Below are 14,538 nucleotides of genomic sequence, written 5' to 3'. Positions count from 1 at the left end.
CCATTTTGTTGCTGTTGTTGTTGCACTTGTTGTAGTTGTTATTGTTGTCATAGCTGTTGTTGGATAGGATAGAGAGAAATGGAGAGAGGAGAGGAAGACAGAGAGGGGGAGAGAAAGATAGACACCTGCAGACCAGCTTGACTGCTTCTGAAGCAACCTCCTGCTGATGGGGAGCCAAGGGCTCAAACCGGGATCTTTACACCAGTCCTTGTGCTTTGCGCCATGTGCGGTTAACCTGCTGTACTACCTCCCAATCTCTAATGTTTAGAAATCCTTATCTGTATTGCACCAAAGTGAAGGACTCTGGGGTGGGGAGAAGGGTTCTGGTCCTGGAACATGATGGCAGAGGAGAACCTAAAGGGGGCTGAATTATGTGGAAAACTGGGAAGTGTTACACATGTACAAACTAGTGTATTTTACTGCAGACTGTAAATCATTAATCCCAATAAAGAAAAAAATTCTTATCACTATTTGAAAAGTAATTTCATAACTGTCGAGTCTAATAAAATGTGGGTACTCATAATTTTATTTCATTCTCTAATCATTTTTTAATAATTTATTATTTATTATTGGATAGAAACAGAGAAATTGAGAGGAGAAAGAGATAGAGAAGGAACGAGACAGAAAGACACCTGCAGCTCTGCTTCACCACTTGTGAAGCTTCGTCTCTCAGGTAGGGACCAGGAGCTTCAATCCAGGCCCTTGTATACTGTAATGTATGAAGTTAACCAGGTGTGACACTGCCTGGCCCCTGATCAAGTTTTATAATTATATTGAACTATGCCAAATTAGTAGTAAAATAAAACCTGTACCTTTTTCCATAGATAATGTCAGAAGTACTGACATAAAGTAAGAAAAAAATTAAGTCTACCATTTTGCAGCCCTAGTAATGCAGAAACAAAAATTAAAAGAGAAAGAGAGATAGCTTCAAAATTTAAGAGAAAGAGAAACAAATAATTTTCTCTTCTCAAGGTTTTGGTCAATAAAGGCAGTAATGAGTGAAGGTATCACTGAGGGCTCTTACAGAATTGCCCAGTCTTGCTGAAAGAGCAGAGGACTATGATCCAGCAAGAGTAACTGTATTTCTCAGCCTCAAGTGACATGGATCTTGAATCAAGAGTGAAGACAGGTCACTGGGCTAATAAGCTAAATGGAAGAGCTGGCAGCCTCAAAGGAGATTTATAACACCATCCAGAGAATAGATGAAGCCAAAGTACCTCCATGCTCTAAGCTAAAAGCAAGACTATAGTGTGACTTCTCTCAGCCATGGCCTTTATCAGCAGGGGTCTACAGGGAAAAGTGAGCAGGGAGAGTAGACCCTCCTGTGTGACTGGCAGAACCAATTACAACTTCCCTTTCAACTCCATATGAGGCATGTTTATAATCGTTAGACTCTAATCCCGATTATGCTTATTGACAACACTGACAAAAACTGTCACCAGGAACCTTGTTTTTATACCGTCACTGAAGGGAAGCAAACCTGGAAAACACCGGAAGAAGCCAGGCACTGCTTCCTTTATGTGAGAGAGAAGAGGGAAAAAGGAAGGACACTTGGAAGTAGTAATAGGTGTAAGTGTGACTTAGAGAGGAAGTGATAGACAGACACCTGCAGACCTGCTTCATCGCTTCTGAAGCGACTCCCCTGTACGTGGAGAGCTGTGGGCTCGAACTGGGATCATTATGCCAGTCCTCGCGCTTCGCGCCACGTGAGCTTAACCCACTGTGCTACCACCAGGCCCCCTGTAAGGTGTAATTTTTAAAAAATATTTATTTATTCTTTCTTGTTGCCTTTGTTTTATTGTTGTTGTTGTTGATGTCATCGTTGTTGGATCGGACAGAGAGAAATGGAGAGAGGAGGGGAAGACAGAGGGGGGAGAGAAAGACACCTGCAGACCTGCTTCACTGCTTGTGAAGCGACTCCCCTGCAGGTAGGGAGCCAGGGGCTCGAACCGGGATCCTTACGCCAGTTCTTGCACTTGGCGCCATGTGCACTTAACCTGCTGCACTACCGCCCAACTCCCAAGATGTAAGTTTTATAAGCAGTGAAGTGGTGCTGTGATATATCTCTTTCTCTACCTCTTGTCCCCTTTGTCTCTTACTTATACTTGGAAAAAAATGAAAAATTAGTCCACCAGGATAGAATCACATAGAACAAAGCCCCAGGAAATCTCTGGTGGAAAAAAAAAAAAAAGTTAGGGCAAGCAGCTCACTTGGGTAGCGTATGGTCTTGCCATGTGCGTGTCCCAGGTCTGAGTTCAGTTCCTGCAGCATTGTAGGAAGCTTCAGTGCTATGGTTTCTTTCCATCTCTCTATCCCTGTTTCAGTCTGAAAAAAACTCAGCCCAGAACAGTGAAGCCCCCAAAATAACCTCCTCCCCCCCAAAAAAAATTAAATTTTAGTGCATTTAAAAATATTAAGAAACTTTAAAGATAACCTACAGAGACGTGATAGTTGGATGTCATGTATCTAATAAAGTTCAATGTCCAGAACACAAAGATCTCCTACAACTAAATAATAAAAATAAACTATCTAATTAAATGCTAGACAAAGAATTTGAGTACACATTTCTCCTAAGATGATATGTGAATAGTCAATATGCACATGAAAAGATATTCAGTGTCACTAGTCAACAAATAAATGAACATCAAAACCACAGTTAAATAACCTTATATACTTGGATGGTTTTAATCAAAAAGAAACAAGTAAGTTGGGAATATAATGGTGCTGCAGCCCTTACCAAAAAAAATTTGGTGAACCTTCAAAAAGCTAAACAAGATAGCTTCCTTAGCGCAGTAGGCAGTGCGTCAGTCTCAAAAAGCTAAACAGAATTAACACATGACCCACAAATTCCACTCCTAGGTATGACAAAGGATTTGAAAGCAGGGATTCAAACAGTTGTTTTTAAAGGTGACCAGGTGGTGGTGCACCAAGGTTAAGAGTACAAGGACCTGCCCAAGGACAGGCCCAAGGATCCGGGTTCCTCGCCTGCAGGGGAGGTCACTTCACAAGAAGTGAAGCAGGTCTGCAGGTCTCTCCCCTCTCCTCTCCCCCTCCCCCTTCTCAATTTCTCTCTGTCCTATCCAATAAAATGAAGGAGCAGTGGATTCATAGTGCTGGCCCCAAGCCCCAGCAATAACCCTGGAGGCAAAAAACAAAAAACAAAAAAAACCAACAGTAGTTTACATTTCAGATATTTTACCAGAACATTATATGCAATATTCAAAATATGGAAATAAGTCAATTATCTATCAGTAGGTGAATGTATTAAAAAATGTGGTATGCATACAATGAAGTAGAACTCAGCAGTAGAAAGGAATGAATTCCAGATTCATGATACAATATGGTGATCCTCTAATCGTTATGCTAAGCAAAATAACCCAGACACAAGATAAATATTTTATGATCTCACTCGTGAAAAATAATAGAATTGGGCAAATTAATCACAACAGGTTAAGCGCACATGACACAAAGCACAAGGGCCGGTGTAAGGATCCCAGTTCGAGCCCCCAGCTCCGCACCTGCAGGGGGGTCGCTTCACAAGCAGTGAAGCAGGTCTACAGGTGTCTATCTTTCTCTCCCCCTCTCTGTCTTCCCCTTCTCTCTTGATTTCTCTCTGTCCTATCCAACAACAACAGCTATAACAACAATAACAACTACAACAAGGGCAACAAAATGGGAAAAAATGGCCTCCAGAAGCAGTGGGTTTGTATTGCAGGCACAGAGCCCCAGTGATAACCCTGGAGGTAATAATAAATAATAATAGTAATAATAATAATGCAATAGAGGCTGGGTGGTGGTGCATCTGGTTCAGTATACATGCTACAATGTGCAAGGACCCAGGCTCAAGCACCCAGTCCCCACCTGCAGGAGGAAAGCTTCATGAGTGGTGAAGCAGTGCTGCAGGTGTCTCTCTGTCTCTCTGCCTCTCTATATTCCCCTTCCTCTCTATTACTGGCTACCTCTATCAAGTAAATTAAGATAATTTTTAAAAATGTAATATACCAAAACTCAATGAATTGTACACTTCCAATGGGTGAACTGTTATCTTAATAAAAGCTTTGTGAAAAGAATAAGTTTACCTAAATGGACTTTAAATTCCCTTCTATTACTGAATTCCATTTTTAAGGTCTGATAATAGGTTATATTACAAAATTTAAAATATAGGAAGTCTCTAGTCAGAGTCTATGCCTCAGGTTTGATTTACTATTTCAAATAGAGTGGAGCCTGATATACAGCACTTAAATAAGGGCTTGTTACTGGTGTTATTATGATCATTATGTTCTCCTCCTCTTTCAAACAGCTCTATGAGACAAATATAATTAAGGCTATTTCAGATATGAGTAAACTGACTACTGACCAGGCAGTGGTATACCTGGTTAAGTGCATATATTATAGCATGCCAAAGATCCATGTTCAAGTCCTCAGTCCCCAGCTGCAGGGGGAAAAGTTTCACAGGAGGTGAAACAGTGCTATGGTTGTCTCTCTTTCTCCTTTTGTTTCTTCTTTTCCTCTAAATTTCTTTCTATCACTATCCAATAAATAAAGGGTAAGTGATTTTCTTAACAAATGATCCAATCAGGAACTAAGAAAACTTAGATTTGAATCCACACTAGTCTGGCTCTAGAGCCAAGGTCCATACCACTAGTTCCTCCCAGTCTGATCTATATTGTAGAACAACTCACGTAAAAGCCTAACCATTTTCTGTTCATTATGACTAAAACAGTACCATGTTAACATTGGATTATTTTCCAGGTCACCACACAGACAATGCTTGTCAAAGCACTTTAAACATTGCAATCTGGGGGTTGGGTGGTAGTGCAGCGTGTTAAGCACACATGGCGTGAAGTGCAAGGACAGGCGTAAGAATCCCGATTTGAACTTCTTACTCCCCACCCTCAGGGGGGTCATTTCACAAGCAGTGAAGTGGGTCTGCAGGTATCTATCTTTCTCTCCCCCTCTCTGTCTTCCCCTCCTCTCTCGATTCCTCTCTGTCCTATCCAGCAATGACATCAATAACAACAACAATAATCACAACAACAATAAAACCAGGGCAACAAAAAGGGGAAAAAAAAAATAGCCTCCAGGATTCGTGATGCAGGCACTGGGCCCCAGCAATAACCCTGGAGACAAAAAAAAAAAAAAAAGCAATCTTATGTAAATGTTTGCTATTGTCTCAGCTTCTGAGATCAGATGAGATCGGAGTATTCAGGGTGGAATGGCCGTAGACAGCTATTGTTTCAGAAGCTGGCTTTGTATATCGACATTTTTGACAAATTCAACAAAAAACTAAGGTGCATGTCAAAAAAACTGTATCATTACTTTTTTTATGTGTGAAGTCAAAGCCTTACATTCAGCAATAAATAGCCTTTACTATGCAGATAAACAAAGCTTTAAACTGAAAGAGGACGGCAGCCAAGAATAGGCCAAGGTTAGATACCTCAAAAGCCAAGTGAATCAAGACCTTGGGCTTCGTTATCTCTGAGCCATTTAACATTTCATAGTATGGTTAGCAGGAAAGTACGACAATATTACTTTGATTTTTTGTTGATCCCGCTTAATTTCTGCATCCAGATGCTTCCTTTTTTCGTTTTCTTCTCGAAGTCTTTTTTGTAGTTGTACCTTTTGATATTTCATGTGGTCGACATTCTGCTCTAGTTCATTGGCTCGTTTTTCATTTTGAATTGACAGGGATGCCAATTTCTTGCTATTTTGTTGCTTCTTCTGTAAGACCTAGGATATAAAATATTTCAAAAATGAAGAACAGCATGTCACAAACTTCAAGTAAACATTTCATTCAGTGGCAAAGGTAGGCATTTTGCCTTGATTCTAATTTATCTTTGGCAGGTTCACAATTGTTTCCTGGATCTCTGTTTTTACAACAGGGCAACTGTCATGTTTTTGGCTAGGTATAAATAATGGTGATACTTTCTGATGTTGACAACAGAGCAAGATTTATCTCTTCATTTTTTTAACAATGAGTATTTAAAATGTGAAACATATGTATGTGACATTCATACAAAACTAATCTTATATTTTAAAAAATTATCTTATTTCAAATCCCTAACCTTGCTGTCTTCCTTGATAAAAAATTAAACAATTTCTTAAATATTCTTTCAGAGAGAATTTGTATGAATGTAAATAATCTCATATACATGTTCCATATAGACTAGACTAATTTCCTACCTTTTATTTATGTAACAGAGGTTTTTTTTCTCTTCTTCTCTTAGATTTGTTCTATGTAACTACATAGCATTTCACCATGTTCCTCTCTTTTACATAATTACGCCTAACCTATTTATCCCTGAATTAAGATGGTCAGAACTGCTATCATTCTCCCTGAGAGTGAATAACCATTATGATTAGTTTTAACTATTTTAAATAAATATTCTCCTCACATATGCTATCACTATGGCTATAGACTACTGATATTTAACATTTTCAAAGGGTTTATTCAATAAATATAAAATACAGAGTGATTCAATTTAATGCTGAACAAATAAGCAAACAAATCTATTAGACTTGGGGGCTGGGAGCCAACTCTTCCAGTAGAGCACACACTTTACCATGCTCGAGGACCCAGGTTGATCATGAAAAGGGGAAGCTTCATGAGTGGTAGAGCGATGCTGGAGTCTCTCTTCTTTTTCTGTCTCTCTCCCTCTCTTGTCTCTCTATCTGGAAAAAAAGAAATAAGATAGAGCCAGCCAAGAGTGGTAGACTCTCATAGGCATGAAGCCCCAGCAAAGCTCTAGTGGCAAAAAATAAAGACATACATAAATAAAATATGTACTTAAAGGTTTTACATATAATAACATATTTAAATATACTGCACATGTAGTAGAAATAAATACATATGACATTTGTATTAAATATTTTTAGCATTATACTAAACATCTCTTAGGTAGTAGATAAAAGTTTAAGTTGAGGTCATTTGTAAATTATACATACTGCAATTAATCATTTCCCTTTTCTTAGAAACTCATCATTGATATAAAACATTTTTTGTTGCAGTTTTTAAGCAATCAGAGGCACTGTAGCTTAGAACAGTGCTTCTCAAACAACTGACTTGTACTGTGAGCTGTTGGAAAAATCCTAACATATTTTTCTATGTTTTTCCAAGCAAAAATGCATCATGATTTTTCTGACAACCCAATAGTCACAGTCTGTTGTTAGCTTGTGCCTCTAAGCACACTTTTAGAGTCAGCTAAGGTTTTCTGTGCAAAACTTTGTGCCAACAGTCGAAGGAAAGTGTTCTCCCACTTATCTCATTACAGATCAATCAGCATTACAGAATATCAGCAAAGGGCTACTTTGAGTATCACTGACATGGAGACCAAAGGCCTGCTAATTCCTATACCTGGACCTAGACACTGGCATTGCCACTTTTTTTTTTTTTTTCTTCAGGGAGAGATACCACAGTGCTGATTCTTCTTCTAGTGCCTAAATACTCAAACTTGGGTCAGCTGTATGTATCAATTCAGATTATCACACTGGTCCCTGCTGCCACTTTTAACAGTAAATGCAATACTGGAGTAAAAATACTACCAGCATTTTAGTACTGTTTTCACACAATATTATAAATGCCAACATAAATACTGATAATCTTATTTAAAAGTGATAGACTGCTTTCTGTACTTATTCCACAGATGCTAAAAAATGTATCCAGTTTGTACTTTTTTTTTTGCCATCAGAGTTATTGTTGGGGCTTGGTACCTCCACAATTACTCCACCACTCCTGGTGAATATATATATATGTATGTACTTTAACATAGGGTGAAACAGAAAGAGAAAGGGAAAGAGACCAGGAGGAGGAGAGACAACTGTAACATGGCTCCACTGCTCATGAAGTTTCCTGTAGGTGGGGACCAGGAGCTTGAACCTGGGTCCTTGCTCATAGTAATGTGTATTTTCTACCAGGCATACCTCTACCCAGCTCCTGTATTAAAATTCTGATGCAGCTTATAACTATCAGCCTAGAGATATAAAGAATGCAGGTTTTAGATTTTGGGGGGGGGGCTTTTCAATAATTTCATTTATTTATTTATGAAAGGAGACATTAACAAAACAGTAGGATAGTAGGGATACAACTCCATACAATTCCCATCACCCAGTCTCCATATCCCATCCCCTCCCCTGATAGCTTTCCCATTCTCTATCCCTCTGGACATATGAACCCAGGGTCGTTGTGGGTTGCAGAAGGTGGAAGGTCTGGCTTCTGTAATTGCTTCCCCATTGAACATGGGCACTGACTGGTCGATCCATACTCCCAGTCTGCCTCTCTCTTTCCCTAGTAGGGTGGGGCTATGGGGAAGCAGAGATTTTTTTTTTAATTAAGAAACTATTTTGAGTTTGTTTTTTGTTTGCTTCTGTGCTTTTTATCATTATTTTGACTGAGGGGATTAATGGTTTAGATATGTACAGTTGTTGGTACAGATTTTAAGTTTTAAAAGTTTAAGTTTAGGAAGCTGGGTGGTAGCGCAGCGGGTTAACCACACACAGGTGGTGCAAAGCACAAGGATCCAGGTTCGAGCCCTCAGCTCCCCACCTGCAGGGGAGTCGCTTCACAGGCGGTAAAGCAGGACTGCAGGTGTCTATCTTTCTCTTCCCTCTCTGTTTCCCTCCTCTCTCCATTTCTCTCTGTCCTGTCCAACAACGACATCAATAACAACAAGGGCAACAAAAGGGAATAAATAAATAAATATATATATATATATATTAAAAAGTTTAAGTTTCAAAAAAAAGCACTAGTATTTCATATTTAAAATGGTATGAGTTTGCTAGAGTACTGAAAACCAGTATTGTTATCACACTCACGTGATTCCAAATGAGTTATTTTACTTCCTTTAAAAAATTTATTTATGAAAGAGAAAGGAGAGGAGAAAGAGAGAGAGAATGAGAATATCAGAACATCATTCTGGCCATTTCTGAAAATTAGTTAAAAACACCTTTACAAAATTAAGAATGAGTAGGAGCCAGGTGTGGCACTCCTGGTTAAGCACTCAAATTACAGTGTGCAAGAACCAAGGTTCGAGCCCCTGGTCTCCACCTGCAAGGGGAAAGCTTCAGGAGTGGTGAAGCAGGGCTGCAGGTATCTGTCACTCTCCCTCTCTATCTCCTGCTTCCCTCCCAATTTCTCTCTGTCTCTATCCAATAGTAAATAAAAAATATTTTTAAAAATTAAGGATGAGTATAATGCCGAAAGTTATTAGCCCTTCTTATACTGAGCAGTTATGATTTCAAAAAATTGTCTGAAATAGTTTCAATTTGTGAGTTTACAAACTGTCATACAGTTAGCAGATGGCACATATATGTACATATACATATATTACTGAATCATTAATCTTTTGTCTTTCAGAGAAAGATAACACATTTCTTGAATAAATAAATATAGGATACCAACTTATAAATTAGGTAAACCAAATAGCATACTGACAGCTGCTATTCATCTTGTCCTGGTAAAAAGAGAGAGAGAGGCTGAATCCTACTTCTCTGCCAAGTAGGTAGAAGGATCTTCAAAAGCAGGAAGCCTTAGATAAATTTTGAAACTATATTTTGAAAATTACCTGGACTCTTAGCTTTGCAGCATCCATTTTTTTACGAAACTCCTTTTGTAACTTTACTTTCAAAGCAATATCAGAAAGATCTTTGTTTTCTAGTTCCTCCAGCTGCTTCTGTGTTTCAGACAATTCCACTTTGGCTTGTTCTGCTTCATGCTCAAGTTTTGTTACCTTCAGAGAATACTGTTTGCTTACAGACTTGGCATCATTACCTTCATCATAGAAATAACAGTAACAATTATAAATATGCTTTTAAAACTACGTAAAATTCAAAAACATAAAATACTCAAAGATTCAGGAGGGCATAAGACACACCAGCATTAGACAGACCAGCTATTCCTGACCATACCCATCAAACACAACTTGCTATCTGGTCTCTTTCTAATTAGTTCCTTTATAACTATCCCAGCTAGTTCTGTTCAGTATTCTCACTGGTTCATCTTTTTGTGTATTAGTGTAACATTTTGGTCTCCTGAGCATCAGACTTGAGTTAAAGAAGCTTATTTTGGTTGATTCCTTAACCTCCTGCTTACTACACTTTGACTTCCTGCTACCCCAAATCTGTCTCTTTGAATTTTTAGTATCATGAAGAATCTATCTATCTATCTATCTATCTATCTATCTATCTATCTATCTATCTATCTATCTTTAACCAGAGCACTGATCAGCTCTGGCTTCTGGTGACATGGGGGACTGAACGTGGGACTTCGGAGCCTCAGGCATGAGAGTCTCTTTGCATAATAATTATGCTATCTACTCCCGCCCTATTTACTTATTTATGTATTTGCCATTAGATTTATCTCTGGCTCAGTGCCAGCACAATGAATCCACTGCATGGTTACAACCCAGTGCACCACCACTTAGCCCCCTGAAAAAAGTTAAGCATATCAAAAGCGGGGAAATAAAATAACACACCTCTACTACCCTGAATCAAAATTATCAAGATTTGTTATCTGCATGTATGTGTTTTTCCTTTTGTTTTAATTTGCTTAAGAATTATAAAGCAATCCCAGATGCCATATCAGCTCACCTATACATTTCAGTAACTATCTACATGGATATGGAACTAATTTGAAAGTCATTATCAGACTGGTTGTGCAAAAAAACTTTAACCCCTGAGGCACCAAAGTCCCAGGTTCAGTCCCCAGAGTGAGCAGCGCTCTGGTAAAATTAAAAATAAGTAAACAAACCCAACATACCCATCCACAAAGATCTGTGTACACATATGTTCTTAGCAGCACAATTTGTAATAATAGCCAAAACCTAGAAGCAACCCAGGTGTCCAACAACAGATGAGTGGCTGAGCAAGTTGTGGTATATATATATATACAATGGAATACTAGTCAGCTGTTAAAAAAACGGTGACTTCACCATTTTCAGCCGAACTTGTATGGACCTTGAAAAATTCATGTTAAGTGAAATAAGTCAGAAACAGAAGGATGAATATGGGATGATCTCACTCTCAGGCAGAAGTTGAAAAAACAAGATCAAAAAAGAAAACACAAGTAGAACCTGAGCTGGAGTTGGTGTATTTCACCAAAGTAAAAGACTCTAGGGTAGGTTGAGGAGAGAATACAGGTCCAAAAAGGATGACAGAGGACCTAGTGGGGGTTGTAATGTTATACGGAAAACAGAGAAATGTTATGAATGTATAAACTATTGTATCTGCTGTCGAATGTAAAACATTAATTCCCCAATAAAGCAATTTTAAAAAATAAGTAAATAAAGATCATGCCATTATCAAACCTTATAATATTAATATCATTTTATATAGAGAGAAAGACAGAGAAGCAGAGAGAGAGAGCATAGCACTGATTTGTTCTTAACTATTCCTAAGGGAAGAGTACTGGCATTGATCTTTCCTGTCTTATGATGAAAGAATACAGTCAAAATCAAACATATCTGGGAAAATTGAGATGGTGTGTAACACACATACTATACTCTCTCTCTCTCCTACAAATAAAGCAGGAACTTAATTGGAAACAGCAAGCTAGGGAGAGGAGAGGCAGCTGAGAAAGAATGACTGACTGCCAGAAAGCAAGGAAAAGAGGAAGGAAGTGGGAAGGCAGAGCAGTTGAAACCCAAATTTATGTCATTTGGGTGTGAAAATAGCCTTCAGCTGATGAAAAAAGAAGGTATTGTGTCTGTCAGGCCCTTCAAATATGATCTCAGTTGTTTTTACTGGAGTTGGGGAACAGGAATGCTAGAATCTCTTACTCCCTCAATTCTTTCCTGAATTTCAGAATAGCTCAGGCTAATTAAAGTAATTACACCTTGACTAGACTACTGGGAGTGGGTGGGTGGGGGTAGAAATAAAAAGCTCAGATATGCTGTTTGTTTGTTTATCTTTCCCACTAGGGTTATCATTGGGGCTCGATGCCTACACTACAAATCCACCGCTTGAAGTGGTCTTATTTTTAAAATAGGGATAAAGAGAAAAAGACTTGGAGGGAAAGAGAAAAAGAGACACCTGCAGCACCACTCAACTACTCACGAAACTTCCCCCCTGCAGGTAAGGACCGGGGTCTTGTGCATAGCAACATGTGTGCTCTACCAGAAGCGCCACCACCTAGTCTCAAGATAAATCTAATGTAGCCGAGAGTGAGGAAAGGATAGACCCAAACTCAATTTGAGACTAACAGTAATTACTCAAAGCCTGGCTCACTGAAGAAAATAATTCTCAAAGACAAATACTTACATATTTTTAGACAAGCATATAGTTTTCACATAGTGTTAAATTATCAATTAATGTTAAAAGTGAATTACCTACAAGGGTGACTAATAATTAAAGAAAAAAGAATTTTTAACCTGAGTTAGAAAAACATATAGAGGGAGTCAGGTGCTAGGGGAGTTGCTTCACAGGCAGCGAAGCAGGTCTGAGGTGTCTATCTTTCTCTCCCTCTCTCTGTCTTCCCCTCCTCTCTCCATTTCTCTCTGTTCTAACAATGATGACATCATAACAACAACAATAAGACAACAAGGGCAGGGAGCTGGGCAGGGAGCCGGCCAGTAGTGCGGTGGATTAAGTGCACGTGGTGCAAAGCTCAAGGACCAACTTAAGGATCCCGGTTCAAGCCCCCGGCTCCCCACCTGCAGGGGAGTCACTTCACAAGTGGTGAAGCAGGTCTGCAGGTGTCTTTCTCTCCCCTTCTCTGTCTTCCCCTCCTCTCTCCATTTCTCTCTGTCCTATCCAACAACAACGACATCAGTAACAACAACGATAATAACTACAACAATAAAACAAGGGCAACAAAAGGGAATAAATAAATTAATTTTAATAAAAAAGGTAACCTCATGAAAGCAAGGACTGCAAAAGCTGAATAAGGGCAAGAGACTCGCATACTTGAACGATGACTCTTTAGTCACTACCAGGCCACCCCATCACATGGGGCCCTATTCGGGGAGTCCTGAGATTCCCAAACAGACATGATGGGCCTAGACCTCGAATAAATCCCTCTCTCCACTGTTATCAGTCATTCCTATTAGGAACAACACAAGAGACCCCTTTGTGGGCCCCCATAGGACCTTGCCCTCCACTGGGGTCAACAATAGTAGAGAATGTTCCATCCTCCGAAGGGAGGCTGGACAACATACTCTATGCTCTACCTGAGGAAGATGAGTCCTGATATTGGGGCAGCTTGGACTGTTCCTACTTATGACCACAGAATGTGAGCTCAGATCTACAGGGATGCAGAGGTCACATAGGCTCCTAAGCTGAATATGGGCCCCAGATCACATCAAATTGATGGGGTTTACAGTCAACAATATTTATATGCCTTTCCCATATTTGGGAGCTACTCTCTTCCCTGATCCAGCTTTCTGGTCCTTCTGCCAGCCATGACATCACCTCCCCAGATAATAATTAGGATCCACCTGCATATCAGATTTCAGGCTCAGGCAAAAAAAAAAAAAAAAATCACTAGTATAGCCACAGGCCCTTTGGAATAGAATTAAAATATGCCTACTAGTTATCTACAAAACGGAGGGCCCCCCAACTCTTCATCTGCACTATTCCAGCCTTTAGTTTCATGATTGGTCAACAACTTTTTTGGCTTTGTATGTTAACTCTATTTTCAACTACCAGGTTCTAGATGATAGCATGATGCCGACCAGACCTCCCTGGACAGACAACCCCACCAATGTGTCCTGGAGCTCTGCTTCCCCAGAGCCCTTCCCCACTAGGGAAAGAGAAAGACAGGCTGGGAGTATGGATCAACTTGTCAATGTGCATGTTCAGCAGGGAAGCAGTTACAGAAGCCAGACCTTCAACCTTCTGCACCCCATAATGACCTTGGGTCCATACTCCCAGTGGGTTAAAGAATAGGAAAGCTATCAGGGGAGGGGATGGGATACAGAGTTCTGGTGGTGGGAACTGTGTGAAGCTGTACCCCTCCTATCCTATGGTTTAGTCAATATTTCCTTTTTATAAACAAAAAAAAACAAGGGTGACAAAAGGGAATGAATAAATAAATATTTTTAAAAAGAAAGAAAAACATCTAGAACACAGAAATATTCCCAGATGCCTAATATGATGTGGCAAAAGAAACAAACAAAAAAACACTAAATGTAACCAAGTATCAATACAAGAATTCATACTGGCTAGAGATAGACTAATTCATAGAACAAACCCTAAATAATAAAACTCTAGAATAAACAAATATCCACACAGTAATTCCACAACACATTTTTTACATTAAATTACAAGGTTAAAGTGAATAACTCTAAACAATGAAAACTGATGTAAATATTACAACATCAAAAACAACTTTAGAAGATTTTTCTTCTCATATAAGCTGATTCACAGGGTACTATTACCTGTTTTTATTAATTCTTTAATCAGATCTTCCTTCATCTTGATATTGATTGTAAGTTCTCTCATTTTTTGCTTAGCTTCAGTAAGTATGAGTTCTGAATGCCTTAATTTTTGCAAATTCGACTGTTGACTCTCCTGGAGACATTCTATTTTTAAATCTTGAAAACAAAG

At 39.1% G+C, this 14,538-nt stretch overlaps 1 protein-coding gene across 2 annotated transcripts in view; it reads right to left on the bottom strand.

The window, feature by feature from the left end:
* KIF27 (kinesin family member 27) overlaps positions 1 to 14,538 on the bottom strand; it is a 94,989-nt gene that overhangs the window by 39,055 nt on the left and 41,396 nt on the right. For both annotated transcript variants that reach the window (XM_060199499.1, XM_060199500.1), the window contains exons 9-11: positions 14,370 to 14,525; positions 9,561 to 9,766; positions 5,533 to 5,730 (exon numbers count right to left, since the gene is read on the bottom strand). In XM_060199499.1, coding sequence (XP_060055482.1) covers positions 5,533 to 5,730; positions 9,561 to 9,766; positions 14,370 to 14,525 — 560 coding nt within the window. The remainder of the gene's footprint in view (positions 1 to 5,532; positions 5,731 to 9,560; positions 9,767 to 14,369; positions 14,526 to 14,538) is intronic.

Source organism: Erinaceus europaeus, chromosome 10, assembly GCF_950295315.1.
Source record: "Erinaceus europaeus chromosome 10, mEriEur2.1, whole genome shotgun sequence".
NCBI lineage: Eukaryota > Metazoa > Chordata > Mammalia > Eulipotyphla > Erinaceidae > Erinaceus > Erinaceus europaeus.
The sequence above is the reverse complement of the archived record's forward strand: the minus strand, read 5'-3'. Positions and strand labels throughout refer to the sequence as shown.